Below are 23,367 nucleotides of genomic sequence, written 5' to 3' on the forward strand. Positions count from 1 at the left end.
ATTTTCTCATATTGAAGCGAGACTACTGAAGCACTAATTAAATTATAAAATTAATGTTAACACAATCAGTTAATTTACTGTTTGTGCTTTTTGTCAGTAACAAATATTTTATTTTTAGGGATGTTTTAATGAGTTAATACTGAGGTTTTGGCATTAGACTTTGGTATCCCCTCACTTATTTGATGAAGTAGCTTCTGCCCTATTTCAAAGTTATACACAAATGCTTTTTGCACAAGCCACTAAACACTGACCAGCAGCAGTGTGGGCCGTGACTCAGCACTTTTGGAGGAGAGACTAAATTTCTGGACACAGGGAGGCAAGTCAAGAAGCCAAGATAAAGTGGCTTGGAGTCAATGCCTTTTGGTTTGCAAGGAGACTAAATGCACCATGCACAGAGCAAGTCTTCAATAATACATATACATATCTTCTTTCTGCATGTTTTACATGGAGCTTAAGCAGAGCCACACAACTTGATGTGGTCATGCAGAGCATCTTACCACTCCAACTGGAACTGTATCTGATCATCTCTTTCTTCATCCTCCTTCAGCTGGTTGTAGTACTGCAGAAGTGTCTGTTTCAGTCTGCTGGCCTCTGTGTCCGGTCCTTCAGGAAACAGCTCGGCCTTCTCCAAATCCTGCCTCTGCTGTTCCAGCTTGGTGCGTAAGGCCTTCGCCTCCAACAGCAGATGCATTTCTGATTCCTGAGAACTTCTCATAGTTTCATGCAAGAGGTTGAAACTGGCCCTAAGACGAGCCACTTTCTCCCCACTGACCTTTCCCATGGAGAACAGCTGAAGACAAAGATGAAAAAGAACTATCAATGATCCAACAGCCGAATAAACATTAGCCTAAATGCATTTACAAGCTAAACAGGTTAATGGGGATTTGCTGGGACTCATTTCAGGGGTTTTAGAGTGGATTAACTTACATTAACTTACATTTGAACTCCAGCATGGAAAGCTAGGATCTAAGCTTTGAGTGTTGTTTATCTGACCACTGAAGTTGAAGTTTTCTATAAGCATCTCTGATTATCAAAAGAAAGTCTGAACGTGTGTTTTTCTCCTTTATAGTGGAGACAAACAAACTAAACATGAGGTTGGAGACATCGTACTCAAGATATGCAGTAAATATCTTCCAGATTTTAAAATTTTATGCTTGCTGTTCAGGGCTTGGATTCATCTAATGTTGAAAGTCACTATGATGTAGGCTAAGTTTATTTTCATTTACAGACAATACACATATGAAAAACAGGCTCTCTGAGATGCACTGACTGTTAAATATGTTTGTACTATCTTAAGATGCAGTCACAATTTCAAGATTGTGGCAAAATTTCGTGGACAAAAATTGTCAATAATGTTGCTATACATTTCACACATTTCACACAGCTCACTTTAAAACCAAGCAGTGTGGAAATCTTTCGATTGAAATTATTCTATTTTGCCTTGAAAATGTGACTACACCTTCATGGTCATCTCTAATTTTCACAATCAAAGACTTTCATCATAATGTTACAAAAATTTTATTTGCTAGAAAGTTGACATTTACTGGACATTTATCTTAAAAAGCAGCTTGTGCTTTATCAGTTCCTATATTATAGCACTTCTATTCTGAGACTTCCTGCATCAAGCCAAGGCAGGAGTCTAAAGTTGGTGAAGTTTATGGGAAATCATGAGGAACACATGTGGAGGACCAGCTTTGAAGTGAGACACTGGAGCACATTTTACAATAGGCAGCTTGGATAACATTTCTCTGTGCTGATCTAGTAGGGAAAAACAAAAGAACAGACTTTAATTTCTGCGGAAAATTACAACACCAATTCAATGCAGAAATAAAGAAAAGAAAAACTGTGAAGTTATTTATGGCAGATGACTGATCACATCTGCACACGATTAAATAAATACTAGTTTCTTTATTACAACAAAGTCTCAAACAAAGCTTGTTTGTATTACAGCCAATACTACAGTAAAATGTAGCTTTGTGACAACACATGATCCTATGCCAATACAAAAACACATTAGCAATACGTAATGTAAACACATGACAGCAATAAATGAATGATGACAGACAATGTTTTGCAGAACACCACAGCATTTACAGACTTTCATGACTTTCATTTTGAATGAATAGTTCACTCAAAAGTTAACATTCTGTCATTATTTATTCACCCTCATGTTGTTTAAAACCTCTTTGGCTTTCTTTTAGTTAAAACATTCTTCAAAAGTCTGAAGAATAACTGAAAAAACAGTTCCACAGAAGAAAGAAAGTCCGGTTAGGAATGAGGGTGAGTAAATAATGACATTATGTTCATTTTTGAGTAAAATCTGATTCTGACTTAATGAAAAACATAATTGCTTCACAGCACTAAACTGCTCATCTGGTTGATCTGACTCACTGAATCTTTGATTAAACTCAAGGTTAAAATTAAAGAAAAATATCATGAGTCACAGTGCTGTTTTAAGAGAAAGGGTGAGAGGTCCTTTATCCACCAAATTCTTCCTGCGTTGATGTCGACTGTGCAATTATGCAATGCTGCCCCACCCACACTTTCGTTCTCTCTCTCTCTCTCTCTCTCTCTCCTCTGATATTTAATGGCAAAGCTGTTGCACTTTGACGCAGTTCTCTTCTATCCTCTCTCTCAGTTTGGATCACTGTTTTTGAGACCATGAAACTGGTGTACGTGTGCTGTTCTCTGCTGATAACGGTCTGGCAGGAGGTAGAGGCTTCTGGTAGTGGCCCTTCTGGGGTTCAAGACAGGGTGTCTGGAAGTTCCAGCTGCTCCCAGTTGAGACTGAAACCAGCTGGGCAGTGTGAAGATGAGGAGGAGTGCCCATATCAGATTCAAATACCACCGCTGACCATACAGCTTCCAAAGCAATTCCGACTACTGGAGAAGACCATGAAGGAGCTGCAAAGCTTGAAGGAGACAGTAAACAGGTTGAAGAGCTCCTGTCTGGTGTGCAGCTCGCAGCAAGTGGACCGCAACTTGCAAAAGGACAGTGGAGACCCTCCAACAAACATCGCAGAGGAGAGCCGAGGGGAAACCAGCAAGAGAGTATACCAGAACGGGAGCGACAGCGATAATAGCATTAATGTACAAGAAATGCAGGTAAAGATGAACCGCATGTCTAACAGCCTGAAGAATGCACGTGTGCAGATTAACTCCCTTCAGGGACGTCTGGAGGAACTTAACCTCCTCAATCAGCAAAATGTGGAGGATATAGTGGACAGAAAAGTTGAGAACATCACCGGGATGGTCAACAAAATTAGCAGCACCTGCACCTCAAATTGTCCACATCAACCTCAACCTCTTCCTCAAAGTAAGTTAAATAAGTAATTTTTGCAGTCATAATACTATAATACAACATACATTATAATACTATGTATTATTTATTTTACATATTTTTTAGTGCTGTCAAACAGATTCATCGTGATTAATCGTATCTAACATAAAAGTTTGATATATGTGCATATAATATAATAATATATATACACCCATATATTATAAAAACAAAAACTTTTATGTTAGATGTGATTAATCAATTTGACCACTAATACTTTTATATTATTGTATATACATTTTCATTATATTTAAAACATATATACCTACTACCATTCATTATTACTCCAGCCTTAATCATTCTAATATGCTGGTTTGTTACTCAAAAATAATTATTATCAATGTTGAAAACAGCTGTGCTGCTTAATATTTTTGTGTTAACTGTGAGGAAAGCAGGATTCTTTTATGGAAAAAAAAAAGTGCAAAAGAACATTATTTATTTGAAATAGAAATGGCGTTAACTTTTTTAGGACATGCAGAACTGGGGTAAACTAGAGAATCATTTAGTTTAGACCATTTACAAAGAAGTACCTCAATGAATGCTTTCAAGCTGCCACCTCAAACAGAGGCTATCGCATTGAAGTTTCTTCTGTTTAATATTAAGCAAGTTGCCTGCCAGGAGAGAGGCTTCTGCAGGAACAGTTTCGCAAATCCTCACTGAAATCTTCTGTCTCTGATTTTACAAATTTCAAAAATGAAAACCTGCTGCAGGAATCAACCCTGGCCACAGAATCACATGATGATGAAATAAATCTAATAAACCCCACTGAACCAAATTATAGAGTCTTGGGTCATCTACACAATTTTATCAAGCATCACAAGAGAAACATAAAAACATTTTATATAAATATTTTTTTACATTTTAGATATTTTATAAAGCTTTATATTTTAAACAGGGGTGTCCAACCCTGCTCCTGGAGGGCCACTGTCCAGGAAAGTTTAGCTCCAATTAAACACACCTGAACCAGCTAATCATGGTCTTACTAGGCATACTAGAAACTTCCAGGCAGGTGTGTTGAGGCGAGACGGCCCTCAAGGAGCAGATATGGATACCCCTATTTTAAAATAAATAATCTTAAGTATCTGATGCATGTAAAGTTATAAAGCATGCTTAAAAATCTCTCTCTACACAGACCTCTTAACTCCGAGAGACTGCTCTGACATCAGCGTGCTGGGGCAAAGGACAAACGGGGTGTACAATGTGACCCCTGACCCCAGAAACAACAGCTTTGCAGTGTATTGTGAAATGGAGGCATTGGGTGGTGGGTGGACTGTCTTGCAGCATCGAATCAATGGCAGCGTGAGTTTCAATCGCACCTGGGCTGACTACAAGAAGGGCTTTGGTAACCCTAAAGGAGAGTTCTGGCTTGGGAATGATAAAATCCACTTGCTTACCAAATCCAAGGACATGATCCTCCGTATTGAGCTCGAAGACTTTGAGGGCACACGTGGGTATGCCAAGTACGAACAGTTCTACGTGTCGAATGAGTTCCTCCGTTATCGGCTGTCTATAAGTGGGTACTCTGGGACTGCTGGAAACGCTCTGCAATTTAGCAAACACTTCAACCATGATCAGAAGTTCTTCAGTACGCCGGACAGAGACAACGACATGTACCCCTCAGGGAACTGCGGGGCGTACTACGGATCGGGCTGGTGGTTTGATGCCTGCATGTCAGCAAACCTCAATGGCAAATACTACAAAGCAAAGTACAAAGGGAAGAGGGATGGGATCTTCTGGGGCTCGTGGCACAACCTGACATCTGAGTACTATCCAACAAACTACAGACAAACTTTTAAAAATGTCAAAATGATGATGAGGCCAAAGAGTTATGCACCCTAAGCCAAATTGTGTATAATTACAGAATTATTTTGGGGGTACTGATCCTCAAGAATAACTGATAAATAACTGATACATCACAAGTCCTCGGATATTAACAGAACTGCATTAAAAAATCTATAAAGCTCTGTATTTCAAATATTGCAAGGCATACAGGAATACAATCCAGCTTCTATTCTAAATACCAGGACTTTGATTTATGGTCTCACGTGTGTGTGTGTGTGTGTGTGTGTGTGTGTGTGTGTGTGTGTGTGTGTGTGTGTGTGTGTGTGTGTGTGTGTGTGTGTGTGTGTGTGTGTGTGTGTGTGTGTGTGTGTGTGTCCGTGCGCACGCACTACTGCCATCTTCTGTTTAATTAGTTTACTACACCACAGCCTTTATATTCTCCTGATAAGCTTTGTTTTTCTTTTGGTGGGAGTCATGGGACACATTGAGCAGCTTTTTAATGTGCTTTAATGTAATTATGCCCAGAACAAATTTGCAGACAGGCTCATAGGGTTGTTAAAAAGAAACTGTGACATTGAAGGAGGAAATGTACAGTATTTATTTTCAAAGCATGGGATAATTTCTTTTAAAGAATATTTTAAGTATTGCTGTGTGACTAGGCAGACCTTTATGAATGATTTTGTTGTAGTTTTCTTAAGAGTATGACATTAATAAATGTATTTTTTTAATCATTATTAGCCTACTTTTGCAGAAAAAAAGTTATATTGGAGAATTTATATCAAACATCTCAATTTGTGATTTTAAAGGTACATTCATAATTTTTATGAAACAAATAAAACTAATCTAAACATTGAGAGTTGAATACTGTGGTTGATTCAAAGCTTTCTCACACAGTCAACCATCATTTGAGTGTCGCATTATGTTCTGTTTAGTGTGTGGGACACACACACACACACACACACCTTTTATTGCAATGTAAATGATTGATGATCGATGCAAAAAGTTATGTTATTGACACAAAGAACGAACAAATGTATTTATTATTATTATTTCAAAGAGCTTCTACCTGCTCCAGGCATTGCAGGGCTGGATTTGATGATATGACAGCAGGTTGTTCATGATGTGAATCTGCCTCTGGAGCTATTGCAGAGATAGGCGTGAAGCCTTCGTCCTCCTCCTCCTCCTCCTCCTCCTCCTCTGATGGAGAAGAGCTCCGCCCCTCTGCATGACTCATGAGCTACACACACACACACACACGCATTTACTTTTAAAATTATATTTTTATCAGCTAAAACAATTCATGAATTATTTGGCACTGCTTTACAAACAATTAATTTTGACTCTTAAATCTTAAACTATGCCTCTGCGTGATTTGGAGCACGTTTGTGGCAGGTTTCACTGCAGGAAGAATTGCACATATTTTTTGTATCAATTTTTTTCTGACATGCTTTTAAATATGCAAATGAGGCATTGTCAAATCAATTTCCAGAATAGGAACCTGAAGAAAGGATTTTTTTCAGAGGGGATTTTGCATTTTCCTTTTTATCACTCCATAAATAAGATAATACTGTCAACAGCCAGAAAGAAGAACGTCACCATGTTTTATTAGGAAAACAATGTTGAATGCAGGTGTAGACAATTAATAATCAACCTTTCCTCTAATTCGACTCAAGCGTTTTGGCTAATTAGTGTATCATGAGTAAGTTAAACATTTGGCTGAAAAAAAGCTTTTTAATCGATTACGTTACATGTCACAATAACAGACTAACGTACAGTCACAATGGCTCAACATAACGCAGCACCAACGGACGTCACACAAAGTCATTCAGGTAACGTTAAGTTATTAATAGTTTTAATTATAAAACAGTATTAATGGTATTTTAGTCATATTAAGCCGGTTTGTATCTAACGTTAACGTTATGCGCCACTGTGTGTTCATTTTCAAGTTCTCCACAAAAACGGCTTTTAATACAAGTATTTAATGTAAGACTTGTTTATTTTGATTCAAACCTTACCATGTTGTTGTAGTTAATCGTGTTATCTCTTTTTTTAAAACTTACCTTAAATGTCTATTATGTTCTTTTGCCGTGAAGTCTTTAAATCTCTGCAGTTTCAGTCACTGTTTACGTTAGGTGCGCGCGACACGGTCTCCTTAGCAACTGCTCCAGCCTGCGCGCGTGGGGTTGCTCCTCCTTGGTAAACCTTTTTGACAGTTTATTTCTGTCTATTTATCTTTAATTTTGTGCAGCTACGAAATCGGATAAGAGGCACATGGATGTATTTAAACGTAGAAAGCCGTTAACGTTCTCGCCGAAGCGCCAGTACGGTTTGGCCGTCATCTCCCCTCTGCAAAAACACGACAGCCGTGAAACTGGTAAGGAATAAGGATGCTTTTCCATGCTGTATACAATAAAGCTGTAACTAAAATCTACCCAAGTTTAATATAAAGAGGTTGATGCCCTTAAAGTGTGCACTCTTTGGATCAGAATTGTATACTTGCATATTTCTGCAGTGTGTAGAAGGCTATGCAATCTGTTTGAACTGTTTAATAGTGCATAATATATCAGATAAAAACAGTATGTTAGAGAGTAGTAGTAGCCTATGCAGTGCAGTATTCACCTCAGTTTGACCCAAAGACTGTAAAAGGTTTGAGCATCCTGACTGCACTGGTCTGGTGCTATCACAAGTGCAAATGTACATCACCATTGTGAAAGTGCACCATTTGTGATAGCCTTTACCGGATTCACTTGTGATTCAGTCTTTGCAGATGATAGCTCTTCTGGAACATCTTCACCTGCTCATTCAAATGACACATTTGAAGAAATCACCTTTGAAAGGCCCAGGTTACAAAGGTGAAATTCACTTTCAACAATGTTTCAGTTATGCTTTTAAGAATAATATAATTCATTACCTGATCTGCAGGCGTAGACGTCAAAGATCGTGGACATCGACTCGTGTTCAGCCTTTCTCTTTTGATGAGCGTGACTCTATACAGAGAGTCCAACGTGAGGGGGTATTGCAAGAGTTGCGAGAGATGCGCCAGATGCAAGTGCAGCTATGGGTGAGAGTGTTGTCCTCTGAAAAACCTGTTACTCTGAAAACACTAACTTCTCTAATTTGTGTAGATCAATCATTTTGACTTGTTTTCCAGAGTTCATCATTTAAAGCCCATCCGGTGAGAAGATACAAACCTCTTATTCAGCCCAAGGACCATTCGAGACCCGTTCACAACCGTCTGAATAACGTTTAACAGATTTAAGTTTTGTCTTTTTAAAAATGTTTTAATAAAAATAAACCCTTTTTGTACTGACACGTGCTGTGCTTTTGAATTTGGTAGTCAAATGGGTGAAGTGATTGTCTAAGTTTTTAAAAACAAATCCCATCTTAATTGTTTTCTCAATCTAATCTACCGTAAGTGATTATGGGTTGTTTTTGTTTTAAAGGAATATTTCTTGTTAGCTAATTTATAAAATGTTATAGTTGTTTTTAATATTCCTTATAACATAGGCTTGCTTCTTAATGATATCCTCCCAAAGTGTTCCTTTTTTTTTATGCTATTCATTAAGTTTCATAAAAGTGCCTGAGCTTGAACTAACCTGTTACAAAAGGTCCCCCAGTGCATAACAGGAATGACCCACAACAAATTTTATTTGTATTAGTGCCAAGGTTTAATCTTAATTTAATGCTACAGCAATACAATTACAAATACCTGTTTGAAAGACTATGAAGTGAACATCATGTCTGTGCTAATCCCTTGATCATATTCTGGTTCCTGCTGAACCCTTCCAGGAGGGGGCGATGGATCTCTATTTTTGTACCCAGAAGCCTTTTTGTTTTATGCTGCCTTCAGACCAGGCCATTCTCACTGTAAAGCCCTTGACATTATGTAATCATGAGCCTGTCAAAAGAGCTTATTATACTGCCGGTAGGTTGGTCAAGATTAATTTAATTGTAGACTTTGATTTGTATTTTTGCTACAAGACTAAAAATGTATAAAATGCTTTTGGAATTGGACAATAAGGAGTGAAAAAGGTCTCTGTCTGTAAGAAGCCATCAGGGACACTGGACAGAAAAAAGACAGGAAGGTTAGATGAGAGATAAGAATCAAAAACAAGAACAAATTCTCCGTAGAGGCAGAAAGGTTTAGTGTGAGTGGGTGGATGTATAGGATATTTGCTCTGCACTGGACATTGCCTCTGTGGTGGAAGATGGAAGTAATTACCAGTGTCTGTGTGCCAGAGACCATAGTCCGGAACCCTTCAGAGAAAAGAAAAAAGCAGCAGTCTGAAAACAACATGGATATACAGAGAGAAAGGCCTCAAACCACAGCGCTGCTGTTCCACAGAGGAGAAACTACCATCCCAGCCACAGTCATTTAAAATGGTCACTTCCTGTTGGATTTTCCCTTCTAGCATAAGAAAATGAGAATACTGCATCAAACAGTATCTGTGAAATCTAAATTGAATCCACACAGACAAACATATTGCTCAAGGATTCATCTCAGATGTGGCAGCAGCTCTGGTTTATAATTGAGTTAACTCACAACACAAGTACAACCGAAACGTTTATAAATGCCAGCCATCTGAATATTCAGATATGCCACAGGACAACCTTAAGATTTTGTCCTCCAATTATGCATGCGAATATCTGAAGACTCAAATTGTAATACCACAGCTAAATTTCTTGAAGCACACAATTCTGCTTTTAAGGTTTTGAGCAACTGAACTGGATGGAAACATTTTCATGAAAGCTTTGTGCAGCTTGAAGAATACTCTGTGATTATCCTTAAACCAAAATTACAACTCTGGAGAGACATGGAGCCTAGAAGGACATTTTGTACGATCTGAAAGCTGACACCCGGTAAACATAGGAGACATGTAGGGACAATGTCAGATAATATATGACTCAAAAACTGTCAAACCTATAGAAAAACAGCCAGAAGGCAAAAGGCATGCAGAAACAAAACGTCTGCAATGTCTATATCTTCCTTCAAGGAATGGTCTTTTGATTAGGGTTTCTGGTACCACACTGGGGTTGTTTGGGAATATGATGTCTAAAGTGTGTCTGAAGGATGTACCAGGACAGAGTTAACCAACACAGCCATATTAAAACTGCCTTTTTTCACCCCAAATAAGGGCACAAACTCCAAGATGCTGTTTTTAAAGCTCAATAAGCATGAAAATAAAACCCATTCCTAGTAAAAATCGGTCATTAATGTCACCGTGTCTCAGCGTTAAGCAGGTTGGATCTGCACGTTTTCCAGGTTGGTCAGCCGTCTCATTGAAGTCATGTTGGGTCATTGTGGTGAGATTTGGAAAGAGTCAGTATGCTTTGTTAGGTGAAATCATTTGTGCAGATGTTTGCATAAGGCTTTCTGTGAACTCACAATCTCCATTTTCAACCCAAAGGTCAGACATCTGCGGGAGAGGATCTGTGGGAAGAGGTTCATTGAGTTTCCCCCTCTTACCCCAGAATTGCAGAAACAGTCATTCAAGGAGAGCAGAAAAGGCTGAGGGTGCACCATCTGGTTTGCTAGCTGAAGTCCTGTAGGTGCACAAGCCCTAACAAAAAGGAAGAGGCAGTCCTTGCATGGAGGTGCAGAGGACGCTCAAGAGGAAGCAATGTTACGAGATAAACAGCTGCAATGCTGTATAAATCATATTCAGTTTAGATATTCAGAGTTGATAGTTCTACCAAACAGACATCTGAAATAGACATTTTGTCAGTCACAAGTTGCATCTATCAATAATAAATTACTGGCTATATATATTTGTATATATATTTATTTATTTATATATGTGTGTGTATGTGTTTATCATCTTTTTGCCCATCTTTAATGGCTCATTTCTATCTCCTCGTCTCCTGTTGAGCCACCTGAAGACACAGAACACAAGGAAACATTGGGAACAAGCCAAACCATACTGCCGTGTTTCACATTATTCCCACACTCTGTCTAAACCTCGCTCAGATACGGTCTGTGCTGCATGGTAAAACTGAACAAAATGCCAAATTGATTTTTGATGCTATGCTTGTACATCATTGTTTGACTTAGATTTCACAGCTTTACTGACATGAAAACTCTTTAATGTGTGGATAACAGGTGCTAAATCAGGATTACAAAAGCCATTTGTCATTGTCATTGCTGAGTAGCGAGTCTATGGTGAAATTACTCTTATCCGCAAAGCAAAAATTCTAAACGTCAACCACATCCAGGCCAGAAACTGTAATGACTGCAGAAAACTCTCAGTCGTTCTCCAAGGAACTAACCAAGTTGCACCCTGTTTCTATTTAGAGGGAAACCAGGCAAGAGTTACAGGGTGATAGCTCATGGTATGAGTCATTATATAACTATGTACACCCTGCTAATCAAAAATGTTTAGGAGTAAAAGTGGATTTTTTGAGAGCTGCCTTTATATATCTTGTGCCTGAGTTGTATGGAACAACAGGAAAAGAATGCTAGTGAATTCTGTTGTCAAAGGGACAAATGTGATACCTCCCATGGACAAGCGAGGATCATCTTTGACCCTTTCTTCCAAGAAAGTTGAGAAATTTGAATGTTCAACAAGAGTAAACTTGTCTTTGAATATATCTCCAGAAAACAGCCGAGAAAACTGCTAATGCTATGAAGAAGTTTTTTGACAAGATGTTGCAACTCCAAAAACATTGCTTGTAAAACGAGCCAGAGATGAGACATGAGATGCAACGGAAAGAGAGAAATGAGGTTCAGACGAGAAGCCGTCCTGCAGGAATTGGCACTGTGATGAGAGAAGGGGGAGCAAAAGAGGAAGTCACAAAATGGGAGGAGAGGGATATTAGGACAACTAGGTCGTTTATCTTTGGTTTGACTAACTATTGGAACCGAAGCAAGGACTCTGCCCTCTTTTGCCCTTTTGGCATGTTTTGACTGCATTTTGCAAGTGCTCTGTTATATTATGACTGCTATTTTCGCGTTGCTGTTTTCATAGGCATTGTTGCGATGCATACACTGACACAGTGGGTTGATTTTGTTCTCTACACTGGAAACATTGAGAATGTTTTAGTGTTGACTTATGTTACTTGCTGTATGCAAAATAAAATTGAATGTAACCAAGTGATTGCATTTTCTAAAGCAGGGTTTCTCAAACTCGGTCCTGGAGGGCCACTGTCCTGCAGGGTTTAGCTCCAACCCTGATCAAACACACCTGAGCAAGCTAATCAATGTCTTCAGGATCACTAGAAACTCACAGCTAGGTGTGTTTGAACAGGGTTGGAGCTAAACTGTGCAGGACAGTGGCCCTCCAGGACCGAGTTTGAGAAACCCTGTTCTAAAGCAATGTTGTCACGATCAGCCACGCACTACATTTCCCATAATTCACTGCCTGGACTCATCTTCACTGATTGCATTCACCTGTGTCTCGTCACCCTGTTAGTCTCCCTAGCCTATTTGTACCCTGTTCACTCATTCACTCTCTGCAAAGTTTTGTATGTTGTTACACTGCACTCCTGAGCGTTTCTTCATGGTTTCCCGGTTCCCCTGCCTGTTGCTCGGATTATTCTCCTGCCTCTGACCCCTGCCTGTGTTTCCTGGTTTGTTTGTTTGTTTGTTCGTTTGGACTGCTTACCTGTGTCGACCATTGCCTGTTTCTTGGGTTACGTGTCTGGATTAACCCTAATAAAGCTGCATTTGGATCTCAACGTCTTGTCTCTGAGCAGTTGCGTAACAGGTGTAAACAAGTGCATTTAAAAAAAAAAGAGAATCTGATCCATCACCTTCATCAACCTTTTTTAGGATTATACTGCACTGTTTTGTTTGACAATCTTTGATAGGGTTTCAGCAGCTGGGCTTACAAGGGATATGAGGATGCTTCCCATTTTTTAAATAAACTTGTATCACTTGTTGCCTCACTTCCCAAGTTTTTAAGGTTTACAAATTCAGAAATCATTCATTAATCTAAGAAAACCAATGTTAATGCTATAAGACTTTCAGTTGTAAATCGTCAATCATCTTAGTTAAAGAATTGCTTGCCTTGCAGAGATAACTGTGCTGGAGAACTGTTTACTATCAAATTGAACTCATGAAAACAGTGATCGACAGAAAGATAGACAGACAGACAGACAGACAGCAGTAACAAAGAAAACCACAGTATACAGCAATGGGTCATCTATTTAAGGTCAAATGAAACCAGATGCTGAGGGAGGTTCTTTATCATACACACACTGCCTGATAAGTTAACCATTCTGGAACAAATCCAGCTTGCATCTGCTTGGGAACTTGAACTCTCACATTCCACATACATTGGTTTAGAAATATAGTCACTGTTAATCTAGATGAATATATTTTGTAGGTGAAACTCAACTTAAAACTTTTTTATATTGAAAATGAAGTGCATTGAGTTTGTAAAACTTTGTCAGCATTTCTTTAAAGTGGCAAGGGTTGGTTTTTAAGAGTTGTTCGCAGCCATGTTACAACTGCTCACGGTTTAATTCAGTCGAATAACCGTGCCAATATCTCGCTTTTAAATGGAAAAACCACAGAGCTTTCAAAAGATAGGGCAAAAGAAACTATAAAACCAATTTTATAGATTTATGGAGAGAACTGTGGTTTAAAGCTTTGCAGAATTGTGGAGGCAAGGAGAGAATATGCAAACAATATATGGCCATTTTCCCCCATTACAGTCTCTTTAACGCCCATTATATTTTAAAGCTCTGCTTTTAAATATCCAGAAAGAACTATAAATAACTTTGTTGATATGAATATTCAGTAACACAGTGACACCAAAAAAGTAAGAGGACATTTAAGTCACACTTGATGTATGACCATTATCCCATTAGCAAAATATCAAAGTGTTTCTGCAAACGAAGCAAAAAAATTTCTCAGTAACTTCACTTTCTCTAGACATTTTTTTTTTCATTGTTTTGTGAAGTGTGAAAAATGTGTTTCTGCTACCTTTTTTTTAATCAATGAAATGACGTCATAAATTCATAAATGTTCCTTTTGTGGTCCCTCTGGCAGTTCCCAATCTCTTCCGCTTAAATAATCTGACTGGCAAGCTCTGCCAAACCTTTGATGTTTATTATCTGCAAAATGAACTCAGATGTTTCAGTTTTACTCACCCAGCTGAATACTGAATCTCCCCATGAACATGGTGACGAAGGAATGGGCCTCTAATCATACCCCCAACCCTCTCTCACTTACAGTTCTCTCTTATATGTTTCAGTCTCAGCCTTTTTTCTGGGTTTTCCAGATTTTTTTAATTTTTTTTATAGATTTATAGATATATACAACTGAACATTGGAAGCTGCAGGTGCTCCAAGTCAAGGCATTCCCAAGGCAAGCCTGAGTCATGCTGTGTTCCAACATTGATCAGCAATGAGATCAGTACAAGATCATGCAATAGTACCTCTTTATGCTTTCAGCTCACCCACAAGCATAAAATTAAAAGCAGAGTACCTAAAAACATTGACAAGTAATCAGAATCCATTCCGCTTTAAAGAGCTCGAGCATTTAAAGCGGCAAATGACAAAACTGCAGCAGTGCTTAGAATAAATTAAACAGATATTGTCCGCTGATGTGGATATTAATATTGTTAGTTTTATTTATAGTTATCGTTCATGGTGTGAATGGGCCTTAAGAGTTTCAAACAACATAATGCTAATTAAATTACAGAATTTTACATTTTTCTGAATTTTATTTATTTTAGTGTCCTTGTTTCACATTACATGTATTTACTATAACAGTAAATTGTGCATATTTACATACAACTAACCCTAAACCAAACCCTAAAGTAAGTAGCCTACATGTACAGTACTTAAATGTATAATTGCACAGTAACCTTCTCATTTATGAACACAAATATTTTTTCAAGTGTTTTTGTTTAAATTAAAATACTTGAGCACATTCCTGCGTGACACAGCATCAGAAAGTAATTCCTAGTCAAGGTCTAAACAAAAGTTTAGGAGGAGCATGACCAATCACAACTCTATATGCTTATATAAAGCACTTTTTAGCTCGGCCCAGCAAAAATACTTCCAGCATCCCACTTCCACCCCGACTCCTCTTTACATTTATTACTAAACATTTAAAATATTTTAAAAATATATATTATAAATTAAAAAAAGGCATGAATGGAGTGAGACAATGAATAAACATAAGACACAATGAGGAATCAATGTATATTCAAAGACATCTTCAAACACATCCTGACTGTCACTGGTCCTTGTCTGAAAGTACAAATGTTGTCCAATAAAAGTGTATTTGTTCAAGTCTATAACGTTTAGAGTGGTACTTTACTGTCTGTGCAATGGATGAGTCATTTAATCATATTATAATACAGATGGGGAAACCACAACACTGGCGCCACTTCACAGCTATAACAGTCTCATAGGCTAAAACATTCACACAGACATGCACCAACACTGTAAAGCTGCTCTACAGATGTTTGTGAGTAACCACTGCTTCTTCCCCTGCATATATACATCACACTGCAAGTATGCATCCTATCAGGAGGGAAAGCACAGACAAGGAAGCGTAAACAAAATCAGCATGTTAAGTCTATCAACAAACAAGTCAGGTCTCCTGTGTACCCCAGCTTTACTTCCCATACACAGAGATGAGACCAGGGATAAAGACTATACTTCAAGCAGGATTGCAGCCATTGTGTTCCCGAGTAGGTCCATGTATTTGCATGCATGCACCTTCAATGTAGGCAGAATATGTCTTCACAGGATGTCATTCTTCATTTTCAGACAGTAATGACTCTTGTGTGACCCTAAAAAAGTGTGCCAGGGCTGTTGGGCTCTTGTTAACTGAACTGCGTGTTATTATCTGCCCCTCGCCTGTGCCCCCTTAACTTGACAAACTGAGGGAATGGGGAGGTTCTGCCAGGTGTGCACCATTTGGAAACTAAGTGGGTCCACTTAATTTTCCACAGCGGAACCTTGAAATTATTGAAATTCCTTTAGAAATGATAAACATGGGCTCAAAATAGAAATAACACAGGAAATAACATTTGGAGAGCAGGCGCCTTGATCTTCTCCTCTCTCTGAGGTGTCGTAAGGCACATTGCAAGGTGAGGAAATTAAAAAAATGTCTTTATCAGCATTTCTGGATGATAAAGGCCCCAATACAGCGAAGTTCTTTTTAATTCTTCGCATAGGGGTTAAAATAGTTTGAAATACCTGAGCAGGGAACTATTGTTAGGGAACATCCCGCTCACATTGCTGGTGGCAGCGTTTAAATGCATATACGTAAATACCAACACAATCTCACGGCAATTCATAACTATTTTATTTTGCTGGCTAATTCGTTCGAATTCGTAAGATCTCATTCTTACGTTTTTGTACGATTGGTTTGAACCCCAGTGATGGGTAGGTTTAGGGGTGGTCCTTCATAATGAGATTCGCTTGAAAATCATACATTTTTGTACGAATCAAATCGTACGAATTCATACGAAATCGCCACCTCGTAAAATACTTAGGTTTTCCTGTGAGATAAGGTTGTAAATACTGTGCTGAACACTTTCCTCTCAATAAACACAATAAACACGCAACAAAAATTACAGTGGAGAGAAAAGAGCAGCTAAGAAAGCTTTGCTTGCATGAATTGCTGGTCCACAACAGCAAGTGGTAATTGTCTCTGGTAAAACTCTAATTTGACTTCTCTCAACTGCAACCTATACTCATTTATAAGGTGAGGTGCTTGGAAAATTCCAATTTCGGTTGGTGACATTTTATGGTGAAGAAAAAATACACTTCACCTTTAAATCCATAATCCTTTTTGTGGTCATCTTAAAATACAGATACTTCACACTTCATTAGACATAATGCAAAAATAATAAGATTTTCCTAGATTTGTGGTACAGATGATGTTTGTTTTGTCTGCCTAGAAAGAAAAAGAAAAGTGACTTGCCATTAAACCTCTGTCATGCACAAGTTTAAGAGTAGCGAGGAAAGTGGATACCACACATCTGTGAAAACAAAGTGTGTATACTGAGGCTTTGTAGTTACATAAATCACCCTTTAAAAATAAATCAAGCAATGGTTCCTGAGACATTATGTTGTTTATCTTTAGTAGGGATGACGTCACGCATACAGAAGGAATCTGGCAGAGGTTTCATTTTTCAAAGAATAAGAAGTGAATCCAGTTTCTCTTGCAACAAATCACACTCAGTTCATTCTGAAGAGACATCATGCAGTCTGCCAAAGTGTCCTGGACACTTGAAAAGAGTGTTTGGTTGTTAAAATCCTCCCAGCTCCCACCATATCTTTACTTTCAAACACTTCCTTATCCACCTTGTCTGTCCCCCCCATCTAGAAAATAAAGTGTGTGCAAGGTTTATCTTATTTGCATTGACAACATGAAGGGAAGATTAATTTGAAAGAAATGTGCTTTTGAGTCTGATGTGCCCAGATGCATAAATCATCCTGGTATTGCTCATTAACCACAGCTACTTGTTTTCCTTGCAAAACCGTCTTAAAGGAGAACTCCGGTCAATTTTAACATTGAGCTAATTTTTTTGTAAATTTGGAGTGCTGTCAGTACAGAGAACAATGACAAAAATCGGTGTTGCCTACACCGTGTTATCCTCTTTTTAAAATTTGCACCCTGTTGACTTCAATGGGGCAAGTTTTAAACCTGCTTTTAGCCTCTTAACATCCTTGATGTGTCATTACAAGTGCCCAGCCATGTGAGTGATTCCTTCAGAGTGAACACGGGTGAATCTGACTGCAATAGATGTGAAAGATATTAATAAAAGTGATGTTAATTCAGCCAGCGCTCATACCTGTGTTTACATCCTGTTTTCGGTCGAAGTCCAAAGTAGTCGATTGTCGAGTTCACGCGCGTGATAATAGTTAACTAAACCTATGCGTGTGAACTCGACAATCGACTACTTTGGACTTCGACCGAAAACAGGATGTAAATACAGGTATGAGCGCTGGCTGAATTAACATCATTTTTATCCATATCTTTCACATCTACTGCAGTCAGATTCACCCGTGTTCACTCTGAAGGAATCACTCACATGACCTGTGCACTTGTAATGACACATCAAGGATGTTAAGAGGCTAAAAGCAGGTTTAAAACTTGCCCCATTGAAGTCAACAGGGTGCAAATTTTAAAAAGAGGATAACACGGTGTAGGCAACACCGATTTTTGTTGTTGTTCTCTGTACTGACAGCACTCCAAATTTACAAAAAAATGAGCTCAATGTTAAAATTGACCGGAGTTCTCCTTTAAGGGCTCTTCACACAGAACGTGTTTTTATGTTTCGAAACGCAATGAACGGATTTTTGATGATACTGGTTGACCCAGGGTGACTAGCTGATTAATATCACCAGTATCTCATGCTGGGGACCAGCATCCAGTTCACTATGCTGATGGAAATCCCCAAGAGATAATTTTGGAGGTGTTTGTTCCTGATCTAAACCCAGTGCCGTTAATTTCTCTTGAACTCATTTGGGTTCGAAAAGAAGCCGAACCTGGTTTGGTTTTAAATGGGATGGTCTACTTGAGGTCTTTCATCACAGCTCTGTTTGGAATCTATGACAAATAAAACCGCCATGCAGGGTGTCTGGCTGTGGTCTGCTCGGCCTTGTTTTACAAGGCTGTAATGAGGAACAGATTTGTCCAACAATTAGCACATGTTGCTGTGACACAGGTCCCAAATTTGTGTAACATATTGGGACTAGAAAGTGAGGTCCTCTTCAGGATCTGGGTAATTGGAACAATACGATTATTTTCAGTATCCAAGCCTTTTCTGAATGCTTTGAACTTTTAGGTGACATCATGCAGTCAGTGTGTTCTGTGTCAACTTACAGTCAGTGTGTTCTGCCACAAAAATTAGGAAGAGGTTGTGTCGAACAACTTTGTTGAAACTGTTGTGCTTGGATATTTTCTGTCTCTAAGCCCTTGTTTACACTGTCAGTGAAATGTGACCCAATTCCGATTTGTTGCTCATATGTAACACAGATCGGATGTGTTCTATGACGGTGTAAACAGGAACAAAAACGCATGCATTCGGATATTTCGAGATCGGTTTCAGGCCTCATTCATATGTTGAAATAAATCAGATATGTGCCAGTGCGACTGTCATGTAAACAGGCAGATCGGATTTTCTGAGGCATTAGGCAACGTCTCCGTGGTTTAATGAAGAGAGAAACCCTGACGCGCTTCTGCAAAGGAATGGATGGCCCGACGAAACGTTGTGTCATCGTAGGAGAGGAATGTGGACAAACGTTGACACAACATATTAAAGGTTGGCTTGCTCATCCTAAAATTTCGGACCCACTGCTTCTCGTTAAAGCCCGCCACAATATGTCCTGAGATCTCTCTCACACACAATAACTGAAGCATATGCACAGGCTGCAATGATGGCTCTTTTTGTCCTCCTCCGCCTCATAATCATGGTGATGTTTGGCGAACTTCGCATGTATCGCAGAGCTAGCATCAATCATATTTTGCGTTCATCCATCTATGCAAGATAATTTAACCCTTTAAGCATGCGCAATGTTTCAGATATGGCAAGTGTAGACACATGAATCAGATATGGGTCACAATTGAAAGAACGTGTAAACGGACGGTCAAAAAAATCGGATATAGACAAATAATCAGAATTGGGCATCAAGACCTGCAGTGTAAACAAGGCCTTAAACTGACTGTAGCAGAAGCAGGTTTAATCCAGACCTGTAGAGACATGCTCTGGATTGAGAGAAGAAAGACAAGAAGACCTGATCCCTCTATCCTGTATAATAATATCTTTCACACACAAAAAAAGGGTGAAAAAATTGTAACCTTAGGGATAGGGATAACAGCTTGTCTCTGGAGCAGCACCCTTAATAGGACATCTTTGTAATTTTTTATACTCCTAAAAGGTGCACTTATGTTAGTAGTTCGGCCTCGACAAATTGGAACTGCCTATGCTGCTCCTGCTGATGAAGACTTGCTATTGCTAAGAAAATACATTGTCAACATTCACTCATCTCCATGCCATTCCAAACAGTATGACTTTCTTTTCTCCATGGAACACAAAATGAAACAAAGACAATTTCCACAAAAGTACAATAAATGGAGACTGAAGCTATCAAGCATCGAAAACACAAACGGAGAAAAGTTGTTTTCCAAGCAGTTACAAAGAATCATGAATGAAGCTTTTCACAAAAATATAAAACTGGTCCATACCTTGTGACGTCTCAAAATATTTTTGTGAATAAACAAACCAAATTTGACACTTTTAACAAGCCTCGAGTTGAATTCAAGAACCAGGTCGTTCTGATTTGTGAATCAATCATTCAGACCAGGTTAGTGAACCAGATCAACTTATTCATTGAAAAGATTCAACTCGAAAGAATCATTCATATGTTCTTCTGTGTTTTGCAGAAGCAAAAAATTCATACAGACTGGAATGACATGCTAGAAAATGACTGCAGAATTAAATTTTTTGATTGAACTACAGTACTTCTTTGCGACCAAAGCAACATTTAAAGATCTCACCTTGGACCCAGCACCTAAACAGAACAGATCTGCTAAATATGATTTCCACCAGAAATAATCTTTGTTTTAAATAGCAGCAAGGCTAGATGTCTACATGAAGTAGCCTATAACCTTTACTTTAGGAAAGAAAAACACATTTTCAGCACTTCATTGACACACTCAATGAAATAGGGGACATGTGGAGCTTGGTGATGCATATCAGACTTAGCCACTTTATAAGTTGCTGAGATATGATCCCCGCCAGCTGCACACAGTAATGTTAAGTAAGAATTGGTGGAAAACTCAAATTAAGCTTTGATCTCATGAACTGTCTTACTGATTTGTCATTACATTTGAATGACAAATGCATCTAATATCTACATAAAGGTGCGATTATTAAAGAATCAACTTTTGGATCAACGTTCGCAACAACAATAATGGCTTTGTAACAGGAACGTTGAATTTGGAAGCTGAAAGCAAGTTGGCATAAATATTGCTGAGGAACAGCTCTGGAAACTGGTCCACTGGATCTGTTGCCAGTTTGCTATAGTTGCCAACCAAATTCGTTCTGCATAATATCAGCAAGACATACAAATCCATTTGTTAACTCTTTCTCTCTCAAACGCTCTCTCACACACACAGTCATTTGACATTGCTTTTGGGCTCTTTGTTCATGGTAGATGGAGTGTAATGCGTGTAAGAGACATTGAAATCTATCCCAAAGTCCGCTCTGCCTGCGTAATGCCCTCCTCAGCAGCTGCATCATTTCAATCACTGGAAGAACCAGTACTTGGCTTTATACATAAACTTTTAGTTCTTAGTTCAGGTTAAACTGTTTTGTCTGGACTAAAAGATAAAAGGTCATGAAGGATTTGCCGTCAAACTGATTAAAAGAATGTATTATTGTTTGCAGTACTTCACATGATCCAACCATAAATTAAGTCTCTGAAAGTACATTAACAATTTTAAAACAAAACAAATGGTTTCATTTTTTTTAAATAAAGTGCATGAAAGAAGACGCTTGAAAAACAAGCACATTTTTCTGTGCCTAATTTGCTCATTCAAAACAAATGTTGATCTGATTTTTATGTTGCAATTTAATTCAACTTCATGGTTACAGTATCAACAAAGCTGACAAAAGTTAAGCTGTTATTAAAGTGCATCTGAACGTGGTGCAAATAAAATCTGTCATCAGACACTTCTGCCACAAAGAGACAAAACACAACATGTTCTAACTTGAAAAATGCACTAGTGTCCCAACAATACATCTTTTGGTCAAACAATTCAAGTGATGCATGCATAATTACATTATTTAGTAAATATGGTCTTAGTTAAGTCCTAATTCCTAACATTCACTTTTCATTGCGCTTTACTGGCAATGTCCAGGCCTGTTTAAGAACAGGGTTTGAGGAGAATGTCCGAATTTATCTTCATGCCAAAATGTTCCTATTCCTGGGAGTGCATGTTTGATTACATCATGGCTTGTGCAACTAAACGCGGCGAAACCAAAAATCCGTTTTAATCCAGATGGGATCCGGTCATAGTTTAAACCCACTGGGTATTTTTACACATTAGTAATGATAACAATACAGTAAGTTATCCATTGCACTGTCTAACATGAAATTTTTCAAAATTCTGTATATTTTAATAACCTCAGATGACCATTAATAAAAATTATATTGATTAATCATATCCCTATGGAAGCACTTTGTCCATGCCAACAGCAGAAACACAATGAAGTTCCAATCAGCTTGTGGATAAACGCCAACAAAGGATGTAAGTTGTATTTAATTCTTCTGTGAATGTTCTGAGAAACATATAGGCTATCAACAAAAATAACTTGGTTTGGTAAAACATATTGATCCTATAATTTCAAATGTTAATGTATAAACATTTGTCTTTGACCTCTAGCAACTGAACTACACACTACAAATGACACACAGCTGCTCACTTAAAGGTGCTATCTGGGAAAATGCTAACTTTAGCTTATAGCAGTAAAAGCGCATGAACGCGCACAACCATGAAGACCGGAGACAACTGTGTGTTGCTATCAGGATATGAGGAGACTTTCAACCAGCATAACAAAAATTGTTTCAGCAGTTAATCACCTACGGCATCTTTAATAGAAACCAGTCAAAATCTGAATGATCCAACATCTATTTTTCAAAAACACATCTGGAGACAAAAATCATAAACAGAAGACTAGAAAATGGTAGAAAAGGTAGACTGAAAATGCAATGGTTACTAAAAGGTTGGTTTTGGGCACAAAACACAACACTTTTTCCAGTACCTGGAGGCTGGATATCCCTATATCGCAACACTATTGTAAAAATAAAGATTCATAATCTGTTTTGGGATTTTACATTTATGCATTTGGCTGATGCTTTTATGCGAAGTGACTTACAGTGCATCTAAGAAAACATTTTGATTAGTTCATGCATTCATTGGGAATCAAACCCATGACATTGCATTGTTAGTGTTATGTTCTAATGTTTGAGCTACAGGAATAGTATCCAGATAATCTACAATTAAAACTCCTGGCAAACAGAGTGAAAGATCTGGCAGTCATTTTTAATAAGATAACTTTAATATACCCCCCACAGGTCAAAGCGTTCTAGATGTTAAATGCAGTCCAGGTTGGATATTTGGAATGGCTCAGACTGTGAAAATGGGCCTGCCAAAATGACTTGTTCTTGCTCAATTTCTAGCTCAATAAATTAAATGATGCTCTATCTTTTAGGATTATTTGAATTTCCATGACTTTTCTAGGCCTGGATTTCACACTTTTGAAATTATATGA

General features: G+C 38.3%; 3 protein-coding genes across 8 annotated transcripts in view; 2 read left to right on the plus strand and 1 right to left on the minus strand.

Annotated features, from left to right (window-relative positions):
• ccdc146 (coiled-coil domain containing 146) overlaps nucleotides 1-7,836 on the minus strand; it is a 22,189-nt gene extending 14,353 nt beyond the window's left edge. For 3 of the 6 annotated variants that reach the window (XM_079869836.1, XM_079869833.1, XM_079869834.1), the window contains exons 1-3: nucleotides 7,739-7,836; nucleotides 6,186-6,356; nucleotides 498-790 (exon numbers count right to left, since the gene is read on the minus strand). In XM_079869836.1, coding sequence (XP_079725962.1) covers nucleotides 498-790; nucleotides 6,186-6,356; nucleotides 7,739-7,825 — 551 coding nt within the window. In that variant the 5' untranslated portion in view covers nucleotides 7,826-7,836. Of the gene's footprint in view, nucleotides 1-497; nucleotides 791-6,185; nucleotides 6,357-6,480; nucleotides 6,601-7,134; nucleotides 7,160-7,179; nucleotides 7,258-7,738 lie in introns of those variants that run through there. The other 3 variants (XM_079869838.1, XM_079869837.1, XM_079869835.1) reach the window with 3 other exon arrangements.
• fgl2a (fibrinogen-like 2a) lies at nucleotides 2,569-5,973 on the plus strand. Its single transcript, XM_079869840.1, has 2 exons — nucleotides 2,569-3,316; nucleotides 4,470-5,973. The coding sequence occupies exons 1-2, from the start codon at nucleotides 2,662-2,664 to the stop codon at nucleotides 5,174-5,176; spliced, it is 1,362 nt and encodes a 453-aa protein (XP_079725966.1). The 5' UTR covers nucleotides 2,569-2,661; the 3' UTR covers nucleotides 5,177-5,973.
• sinup (siaz-interacting nuclear protein) lies at nucleotides 6,870-8,430 on the plus strand. Its single transcript, XM_079869841.1, has 5 exons — nucleotides 6,870-6,948; nucleotides 7,368-7,493; nucleotides 7,878-7,962; nucleotides 8,042-8,180; nucleotides 8,271-8,430. The coding sequence occupies exons 1-5, from the start codon at nucleotides 6,900-6,902 to the stop codon at nucleotides 8,367-8,369; spliced, it is 498 nt and encodes a 165-aa protein (XP_079725967.1). The 5' UTR covers nucleotides 6,870-6,899; the 3' UTR covers nucleotides 8,370-8,430.
• Nucleotides 8,431-23,367: the final 14,937 nt, after the last annotated feature.

The sequence above is a fragment of the Squalius cephalus genome, assembly GCF_949319135.1.
Source record: "Squalius cephalus genome assembly, chromosome: 4".
In the NCBI taxonomy this organism is placed as follows: Eukaryota; Metazoa; Chordata; class Actinopteri; order Cypriniformes; family Leuciscidae; genus Squalius; species Squalius cephalus.